We start from the raw sequence: 10,143 nt of genomic DNA, 5'->3' as shown, positions 1-10,143 counted from the left end.
CGGGAGGCGGGCCGGCCGGGCGCGGGCCATGGAGGAGCGGGGCGGCTGCGCCGGCGGCTTCAGGAAGGTGCGGCGGCCCCGGGCGCGGCCCCGAGCGGCGGCCCCGGCCCCGCTCACCCGTTCCTCTCTCCGCAGGACACCGTGGATCGGCTTCTCCGCCTCCATTTCCGGGACGGGAGGACCCGAGGTACCGGGGTGGTGGTGGTGGTGGTGGTGGTGGTGGTGGTGGTGGTGGTGGTGGTGGTGGTGGTGTGGCGGCGGCGGCGGGCGGGTCGGGTCGGGCCGCGCCCCCGCCTCCCGTAACCGCCTTGTCCTTGCAGTTAACGCGGACGCGCAGCTGCTGATGGCCGAGCTGCTGAAGGTCTTCGTCCGAGGTGAGCGCGCAGGGCCGCTCCGGCCCTGGAGGGCTCCCGGCTCCTCCCGGCAGCCGGCCGCCCTGCGGCTGCTCCAGCTCTGACCCGGCCTGCCGAGCCTTCCGGGACCCCGGGCCGCCTCCTTCCTCCCAGCACAGCGGCCCGGGGCCCCGGCCGGAACGCCCCAGGTGTGACAGCTCCCGGACCTCTCTCACTGCCCTTCCCTTTCTTTCATTGCGCTGCAGAAGCAGCGGCACGGGCAGCTCGGCAGGCCCAGGCAGAGGACCTGAACAAGGTGGATATTGAACAGCTGGAGAAAGTATTGCCACAGCTGGTATGTAACTGTGGGCCTGAACTGCATGGGAGCAGAACGAGGATACAGGCTGAACAGCCTAATCCTCGTCCTTTCGGGAGTTGTTTTGAGAACCCAGCCTCTGTCCTAACTCGCTTGCTGCTCTTTCATTGCAGCTTCTGGATTTCTAGAGGCCTCCTGAAGCACATGTCGCCTGTCAGCAGACAGTCCTGGCCTGACATGTGTCTCAGCCTCAGAGACACTCTGGGACAAACAGTCTCAGCTTTTTCTTCCACTGCCATTTTGTTTCTGTTTCCTCTCTCCTGTACCAAGCACAACACAGCCCAAAGCAACAATGCTGTCAGATACCATTTTTGAGAAGAGGGTGCCACAGGCTTAATTTGTTCAGCTGAGTACATAACTGGTTTCCATCTTGCTGCCTTACTCCTGTAACAGAGGCCTGTATTTCCCAACATGGTAAGAAGCTGTTGCTTTCTCAGCTAATGTGAGAAAGAGGTGCTGCTTCGAAGAGATGCATGGAAAGACTTAATGGCTGGAAATACCACCCAGCCTTCAGGCTCTCATTGCCTCAAGCAGGCAGCTGTAACAGCAACTCCAGGTGCAGCTCCAAGCCTTCCTAATAAATAGGTCATTAACAGGAGCTTAGTCACAGGCTCTTGCCAAAAGCAGGTAACTGATCTTTATTTTATAAATAAACAGTGTCCCTCACTACCTTCCAGCATTTCTTGGGCTGTGACATCAAAGAATGCTTGAAACCTTTTAACCATTCAATATTCTCCTCAAAGGCTGCTCCCCCTCTGCTATAAATTTGTTCTCACAAAGAAACATCAGTAAGTTAAAAACAAGTCTCCCTTCCTTCTTTGCTGCAATTCATCATCAAAAGTCAAGTTGCTTCAAAGACTTGCAGAGCTTCCCCCTCACCCACCCTCTTCCCTAAATCTTTGTAGGACGAAAGGAAAAAAGGACAAAATAACAAACAGCATGTGTGAGAATCCCACATCACGGGACAGCCTGGCCCCTCTGGCAGCGGCGGGGGGGGGCACTGTGAAATAAGAAACCTCACACATGTGGGCAGGACCCAGGAGCCCGAGTGGCTTTGCTGGAAGTGCAGGGCTGGCTGCACAGAGGGCTCCGGCCGCTGCCCTGCTGTAGTCCTTGGCTCAGGAGCAGCTGTGACAGGCTCAGTGGGTCACTGTGCACTGTGAGCTAGGCGCTATCAGGGTCATCCCTCAGGCCAACCACCATGAAACCTCACAAAAACTGCCGTTCCAGTACACGTTCTGTGGCAGTACCAGCCTAAGCAGTGCCCAGCCCTCAGCACCACAGCTTCTCAGCCAAAACAACTGTTCAGCTGTACAACACATGCAATGAAGGAACTGACCTAGTTCAGTGTTCAGCCCCACCACCACTGGTAAAAAAAAAAGCCAATAGGAAAAAAAAAAAAAAAAGCAAGTGATACTACCTTTGAATGCCCTAAAACCACAGGGATGAGTTTGAGTTCAGCTACTATAGCGAAGTGATACTGAAACAAAACCAGTTCATCAGGTATCTGCAGGTACTGCTCTTCAGCAGGGCAGGAATCCCTGTAGCAATCCCTCCTTTAGTGAAGAGCCCACCATTTTAAATGTGGGGGGGTCCTGTCCCCCTTAAAGAATTCACTCCTACTTCCTTGCCTTTTCCAGATTTCAGGTCCCTGTCTCTGCCTCCACCCTGACACCTACTGAAACAGCAGTCCCAAAGATGCTGCCCTAAAAAGGCTCAAGATCCTTTCCTAACACACAGAGAACTGCTGATGTGGACATCCACAGTAAAGCAGCAACTGAACAGCAGCAGCTAAAAGTAACTCTTTGTATAGGGAAGGGGAATAAGACCTCTTGTCTAGCTATTGAAGGTAGCAATTTTTCATTCTTGTGGTTAAACTGGGTTTGATGCACAGCTGAGTTACACAAAGGACAAGCATGGGCAGAACTGCCTGAGGGAACACAGTCAGCAATGCAAAGCCCTTACACTTAACCCATGAAACTGCCCCAGGAATACTGATATTGCTGCTTGTGTACCTAAACTTGTTTTTCCATGTCAGGTACTTGCAGGGAATAGTTATGGACCTAACCCTTTACAAAACCTGACATAATTAGAGCAGCTAAGAAAATCAGTTAAGCAGATCATAATATTTGATGTCACCTGTGCTCTTCAAAAAATAAGGACTAGCACATCCGAAGGCACACTGCAACTTCCTCCCAACCACACTGCTTCTGCATATTCCAATCCTGGAAACCAAAAACACCAGCACAAGTATTTCACCACCTATCATTAGCAACAGCTCCTGGTTTCCCCACAGGATATCCTGTACAAATTCAGCAAGGCAGCTCTACTTCTGATTTGTGTGACATGAGTAAGCCCGACACAGCACGTGAACCAAGATACCGACAGTCCTATGCAGCGTGGGCTCAGCCCACACTTAATCCACTACAGAGTAATAAACTTTAAACATTATTTGACTGTTTTTGTTTTTTTTTTTTTTGTTTGCTGTGGTATGTCTTTTATAGCCTATCAAGTGGCAGAAGGGCTTGCTTTCCACAGGGAGGGTTGAGTGCAGGAGCTGTACACAGCGCTCTCACGTTCCCTGTTCACGTCTGGGTGTCAAATAAGAAATCAATCAATTTTTTTGCTAAAGTATTCTGCACTCCTTCTGCTTTGAGTCTCCTTCTTCCACCTTTCTTTCATGCCTCCCCCTCCCTCCAAGTTTCTTCAAAGCATCTGTGAGCATTTGGAAGTAATTAGACCTGAAGGGAAATGTTGGCCAGGCAGGGAGACAATGACAAGTGCCAGGAACCCAGGGTGCCCTTTCTAGCCACTTTGAAGTTCATTCAGATGGTACAAAGCTCCGTTTTGCTTTGTTGAAAAAAAATGGGAGGAAGGGAACGAGGCGTGACGGGCCAATTGAAAGGAGACCAGGTTCCTGTGAACTGACAGACACACCAAGTGCCAGGGCAAGAAGATATTAAAGGCACTGACCAAAAGGGCCCCCGTGGCCACTCTGCTTTATTACACCTACAAATTGTGCAGATGGACATGTAGTGCAGGCAGGAAACAAGGGAAATGGAAAACATGGTATTACTGTACCATGGAACCCCAGCTCTCCACAGATCACTGATCCATGGAGAAGACTTCAAATAAAACCCAGCACCATGACTACCATGGCATCTCCAGTGTAAGGGCAATTCTAACCAACATTCGTCCTCCCACGTCTGCAGGAGACAAAGATCTGGACTGGGCCTTTTCCCTGTACACCAACTGCAGTGCAGAGCACAGCTACCCTGCTCTGGGAATACTCAGGCCACCAATCAACTGTCATTTGAACAGACCCTTCAACTGGATGTTTTTTCCTTGGCTGAAACTAATTACAGATGGTAATTATACACAGTGAAAATAAAGCTAGAGCTTAGGGCAGAAACAAGCTCAACACGCATTCCATGAACAGACACCTGTGTTCCTTGTTAACAAGATTCTGGCAACTGCACACAAAATGAGTGCAGCAGCTCAGGTGCTTCACAGGAAAGTTCACTGATCTGAACTGGTTTAAGTAACTTAAGTGCTTCCTCTTCATTCATTTTCCAGCCATCTGTGTCCAGAATTATCAGCAGCACTAACCCTAATCACTAAGAAGCAGGGAGAAGTCTTGTTCTAGGCACCACTTAACAATTATAGGTAAAGCTGAACTAGATTTTATCTTGCCACTAGAATACAGGCTAGACTCAAGTGATCTCTGAAGGTGGAACTGAGAGGATTTGAATTTAAAAGTATGGATAGAAACAAAGTTCTTCGCAGAAAGTATATAGGAATCATGTCCCCCTTAATTCTCTATTCTTATTATTTGCATGCAAGAAACCTTAAATTTAACGTCTAACCTTGCTTCTGTAGTCACAAAGACCACAAGTAGGCCCTGCACTCCTCCACCATCTGCAACTGGTATCTGAAATAGCCATTCTCTTTTTATAACTAATGTTCATACAGATTAGATCTCTCCAGGGCCACCAAGACCTTTTACACATTCTTAGTAAGTTCATGGAGAAGAGGGCACAGCTGACAACTCAGTGATCCAGCAGCCCAGGATGCTTCATCTCTTCCCACCTACAAAATAAACACAGCACCATTAAAACACTTCACATGTAATTATCACTTACTCATTTCTCAATAAAACAAGAAAAAAAATTACAATGGACACTTGGTTGCAATCTTAATTATGGAAAACCTCAACTGGTTTGCAGTGAAGATTAAAAAGAAGACCAACTAAAAAAATTAAGAGAAGTAAAAGTACTAAGACTACAGCAGCAAAAGGAAAGTTATGCCAGAGATTTAACAGATTACATGGGCCCTTGGTATGTAGAATACCCTGCCTATTAGTATTTGAACTACACTGGCAGAGTGTAGAGCTCAGCATACCAAGAGCAGAACACAGTTAAAAATGCTACAAGCATATGGATTAGGTATCAGACTTCCCAGTGTTCAGAATCTGCATTCATATACTTCTCCAATGAAGGCTGAGGTTCAAGTCACCAACAAATTTGTGACTGACAAGCAGTGAACCGAATGTCCCGCAAGCATAAGCTGACATCTGCAGCAATACCATCAATATCCAGCATGTTTGGCAGAGAGGAGGCTGCCTTTTGGGGCAGTTCAGAAGGAGCAGAGCTCTCCTATGATTCATTGATACCTGGAAGCTTCAGCCATTTGGGTATTTTCCCAGGGGCTTTTCTAAGCACTTGTGGAGCTCCCTGAGTGCTGGCTGCTTCTGGCTGCTCAATGGTCTCTTTGTCACTTCCCACTTCCGGTGCAGAGAGGGATGGAACCACTAATGCTAAAGTTGATGAAGCAGAAGGAACTAATGATCTGGACAAACATCAGAGAAAGGAAATAAGCAAATAGAATTAAGCTTCATTTTTCATAATAGCCCCCTGTACCTCAGATTGAAAAAGCTCTTCTTTTTCCATGATAGAAGCACAAGTATTTACTTAAGTCACTGAAATCCTACTTTGCAAAGAACTCACAAAGCTATGAAGTCGAGTATGACACTACGACTGCTTCTGGACAGGAGGAAGTCCTAGTATCTTCAAAGCACTTTTCTTTGTAGTAAGATGGGCTCATTTAATCCTTCCCACTCCTGAAATACTAAGATATTTGCAACTCTACTCAACCCCAACATACCTGGCTACCAATAAATCAGCAGCAGCAGGAGAAACTGCAGAGCTCAGCAGGTCTGATTTCAGGTAACAAGCTGTTTAGAAATGAAATCAAATAAATCATTTGTTAACATAGATACATCAATCACCACAGTATCACATAGCTCTCAGCTCAAAAAATACCAGCTGTATACTACAGTAAACCTAGATCACCTTCCTCCGAATGACACAGAACATTACTAAACCATGCCAGTTTCTTTCACGACTCAGAGGTGTTCTATTTCATCATTCAAACCTCAAGACCTTGACATTTTCTTTCAGTGCTCATCTCAGGAACTTTTCTGTGAAGCCCGGCATCCTTTGGGCCCTACAGGGATTCTAAGCATAAACCAGAGATGCCAAAGAACCTAAGACTCAGATCTGCTCTACCATCTCCAGCCAGTCCACTACCACAGGAGCTCTGCAGAAGCATTCCATAGACATTTGTCTGAGTAACATTTTCAATGGGATTTTTTTTCCTATGGAGTCATTCTTCCATCATTCTTGATCCCAGGGCAGACAATGCCCACTTCCCAGCCTATCAAATCCCATAACAGAGGTACAACGTCTACATCTGTGCTCAAGGTAACTGACCAAAACAGCTCTGAAGAGCTTTTGCCAGTCAGAATGGGGACATTCATCCCCAAGGACTGCAGTTTCTTTTGACAGAAGAACTCTGACAGAAAGGATGCAATACTGACTCTACTGCAGGAACTATACAGTCAGCTGCATGAGAAAGGAAATGCACTCACCCCTGTGCTCCTCGGATCCAAAATGAATCACAGCAGTTGGGAAAAGGTTAGCCTGCAGCAAAAGGGGAAGAGAAGGTATCACTGTCTGTAGATGCTTTCACAGTTCACTGTGAACATCAGAGGCAGGTTAGACAGCTACAGACAAATTCATGGAGTTCAAGCCAAGGTCACTAACCATCTGTAATTCAGGAAAACTTAAAACTTGTGCAGAGCATAGGCCACTCAGAGTAAGACATGAAGGAAAATTTTATGATCTGATGCACTAAACAGGTGATGAGAACTCTACCAGCAAGTGCTCACTGCAGGAATGCCCTGCCATTCCTTCTCCTCTGTCCCCATATCTCAGGCCATTGTATTGCACCCAGATTCTCTACTGCTGAGCAGATAACATTAATATGATGAAGAATATTCTGAGTGGCTGATACCGAGAGAAGAAAAATTCAGCTATGCCCTTCCAAACTCTATTCTAAATAATTTTATTACATTTACACCCTGTCTATAGTTGAAACTTATCTAGTTTCACCACCTTTCCAGGATTAAGTATTTTCTTTTAGAAATCCAACCTGAATTCCTAGTTCCTACTTATCAGAATAATTGCCATATTAAAACATTTTTTCTATCCAGCGGGTTTGGTGGTTATTTTTTTTTCCTTTTATTTCAATGGAAGTCCCTGTAATTGGTGTCCATTTCCTCTTGTCCTTTTACAGGGCACTGCTAAGAACTCTGGACCATATTCCTTGCTGTTTCCATCTCTTTTACTACACACATTGACAAGACCCCACAGAGCTTCTTTTTTTCCAGGCTGAACAACCTTGACTCTCTCTCTACCTCTCCCCAGATGCAGGTCACTTCAGTATCTTTTGGTCCTTTTCTGGGCACCAGAGAAACTGTGAAGCTGGACTCACACACCCCCTGTTCAACTGAGGAATCACAAGGAGGGACCTACCCATGGAGGTTGCTCTGTCACCTACAGCGGCCCCAGTGTCACACCACCTCTTCAAAAAAACTCAGTGATACATTACAAAGCACTACACCACCACACCCAGTGGTGAATCCAAGTGTTACCTAGGGAAACGCAGAGCAAGAGAAACAAACTGACTACATTTCATTCTAAAAACTGACACTACTGCAAGCTCAGGCTTAGACTTTTACAAGGGTATGATATGCAGAAGATTAATATGATATGGCATAACCAGCTGTTCCAGAAAGAATTCTGAAAAAATAACCATCATATTTATTACATGCATTATATGCCACTATAATACCACAAAAAGAATAACTAGCTGAAACAATTCTGTTAAGCTTTTAGGAACCCTTGTACTAAGAACACGCAAAAAACCAAATCATCATGGTGTAAAAGAGGCAAGTACCACTACAGCCAGAAACTGTACAGCAATGTTACTTAATAGTCTACATTTTCCCTGGCAAAATGGTAACACTAAACTTGTCACACTGATCCAATAAATAAATAACCAGATAAAAGCAAGGCGGTGCCTCACTTGGTATCACTCATACGTACTTGGGAACTGTGTAGGGCAGACTGACTGCTCTGGAGTTTTCTTGAGCCTCTGTTGCCACCATCAGCCCAAGCTGGATACTGGAATGATGGTCCTTGGACCAAATCCAGCACAGCAATTACCAGAGCTCAAAAGAACCCTGATCTTCACAGAGGAGGCTGTGGACTGCTGCCTAATATGGAGACTAATAAAATTGTATTAACTGAAGGCAAAATGAAATAGCTTCACCTCTCTTCCTGCCTCCAAGCTTCAGAGGAGCATATGGTGTTACGCATTTCTTTGACATTAATCCAGAGGCCACAGGAGACTGTGTCATGCAGCACAGTCAACATCACGCTAGGCTGAAACAGGAGACATTTATCACTCTGCTCCAAGACTCACCTCCTGCTAAAGCATCCAGGCAAATTCACATCCTTGAACTGACATTTTAGCAAAATAATTATTTATTAGGTCTTTTAACATTTCGTTCCTCAATCAACAGGGCCTAAGGTTGCCTGTTCCAGTCACAAAGACAGCTCTCCATAAACTTTTTTAATTACAAAGTACCAGACACGGTTTAGAAATCCCAGAAAAAACTCTCAAAAGAGCTTTGATGTTCCTGCAGCATTCGTCTATTTAGGAAATGGGTGCCTTAAAAAAGGCCCCCCCCAACACACATACACTCAAGCCCTTTTACACACAACATCCTTTTCATGCCAGCTGCAAGTTGGAAAATGAGGTTTTTGTAGTGTGTTAGTGTTGGAATTTTTTAATAACCTCCCCTCTCTTTTTTTTGCCTCCCGACCAATTATCTTGGTAAATAATTAACATTCTGAAGGAGATAAGTAAGCACAGAAACTCAGAACTCAAAGCCCCTTAGTTCAAAGACCTGCCCTTTTCTCTTCGTTTCCCTGCTGCTGCCACTGAAACTTCCTTGTCAATCAAGCTCTGGGCACACACATCAAAGCCTTATGTGGGAATGGCCCCAAGGGGTCAGAGAAAATTCATGGCAGGGCCTGTGTGAGGCACAAAGAGAGAAAGAGTGAGAAATACAGACCAAGAGCTAGACAGACTCACTCAACAAACAAACATATAGACAGACTGTGCCCCAATATAAACCTCTACCCTATTTACTCACAGGTCATCAAATAACCATAGTTCACAGTTTCAGGATCCACGTTCACAACCATTTCCTACTGCTGGCAGAACATCAGTTTGAATGTTTCAGTTCAAAATCTTAATTGAAAGAAACTTAAGGGGGCTACACAGCAGCCCTGCAGTACACAGAATGCAACATCCTTCCCAGGGCTCCTTTCCCTACATCCCTATCCTTTCCTAGGGGTCAGCCAACATGGAGTCCCTTCTTTCCAAACCCTCATCCAATAAGGTTTTTTTCTCCAATTCAAACAGACTATTGGCTCATGCACAGAGCCTTTGGTCTAGCTTTCTTTGTGTGGAATTGTCAGGTACCACCCCAATCCCAGCACTCCCTGAGGCTGCAGCACAGAAGGCAGCCAGCTACACCTCACCTGGGAATTCTGCAGCCAGTCACTGGCAAGACCTAACACTGTCCCAGAGTTTTTTTGTAACCTGAAGTATTTAAATCTGCAGCATTTCCACATGAAAAAATAAAAGCAGGCCAGTAGAACGATCCACTGTCCAAGGACTGTCTCAGCATAAAGATGAGAAGGTTTTAGATTCTGTCCATGAAAACACATGAGCCCAAAGTCAAAGCCTTCAGTATTCTCCAACACCTACGAATGTAATGATCAAACACTGGGCAAACCATCACCTGAAAACTGTATCCTCGAGTCAGCTGCTCTAATGTTTGCAGTTGTTCTAATGCATCTGACAACGTTTCTAGAATAACTCTGCAGTTCTTCACTGCATAGGGTTCCTGCAAGAACATCTGTGAATCAGAACAGATTTTGAGAACTCTTAGGAGCCTGCCAGGTTGACCAAAAGAATCAAAGGATGTTCAAAACAAGTAACTCAAAAAGCTCCCCTCAC

General features: G+C 45.7%; 2 protein-coding genes across 2 annotated transcripts in view; one reads left to right on the top strand and one right to left on the bottom strand.

Moving 5' to 3' along the window:
• The first annotated feature begins 13 nt into the window (after positions 1 to 13).
• Positions 14 to 3,159, top strand: CENPX (centromere protein X). The gene is made up of 5 exons (XM_030962346.1): positions 14 to 67; positions 136 to 187; positions 321 to 374; positions 599 to 687; positions 822 to 3,159. Exons 1-5 carry the CDS (start codon positions 29 to 31, stop codon positions 834 to 836), a joined length of 249 nt encoding a protein of 82 aa, XP_030818206.1. The 5' UTR covers positions 14 to 28; the 3' UTR covers positions 837 to 3,159.
• Positions 616 to 10,143, bottom strand: part of ASPSCR1 (ASPSCR1 tether for SLC2A4, UBX domain containing) — a 35,747-nt gene continuing 26,219 nt past the window's right edge. The window contains exons 13-16 of the mRNA XM_030962341.1: positions 6,638 to 6,689; positions 5,872 to 5,941; positions 5,381 to 5,556; positions 616 to 4,797 (exon numbers count right to left, since the gene is read on the bottom strand). Of these exons, the coding sequence (XP_030818201.1) occupies positions 4,784 to 4,797; positions 5,381 to 5,556; positions 5,872 to 5,941; positions 6,638 to 6,689 (312 nt within the window). The 3' untranslated portion in view covers positions 616 to 4,783. The remainder of the gene's footprint in view (positions 4,798 to 5,380; positions 5,557 to 5,871; positions 5,942 to 6,637; positions 6,690 to 10,143) is intronic.

The sequence above is a fragment of the Camarhynchus parvulus genome, chromosome 18, assembly GCF_901933205.1.
Source record: "Camarhynchus parvulus chromosome 18, STF_HiC, whole genome shotgun sequence".
NCBI classification, from domain to species: Eukaryota; Metazoa; Chordata; class Aves; order Passeriformes; family Thraupidae; genus Camarhynchus; species Camarhynchus parvulus.
Note: the sequence above shows the minus strand (reverse complement) of the source record. Positions and strands in the feature narration are given on the sequence as shown.

Excerpts from the sequence above, each read along its gene's own strand:
- CENPX (XM_030962346.1), top strand. The coding sequence starts at position 29 with ATGGAGGAGCGGGGCGGCTGCGCCGGCGGCTTCAGGAAG. Across the intron at positions 68-135 it reads GCGCCGGCGGCTTCAGGAAG|GACACCGTGGATCGGCTTCT; the intron begins GTGCGGCGGCCC and ends CTCTCTCCGCAG. Across the intron at positions 375-598 it reads GCTGAAGGTCTTCGTCCGAG|AAGCAGCGGCACGGGCAGCT; the intron begins GTGAGCGCGCAG and ends ATTGCGCTGCAG.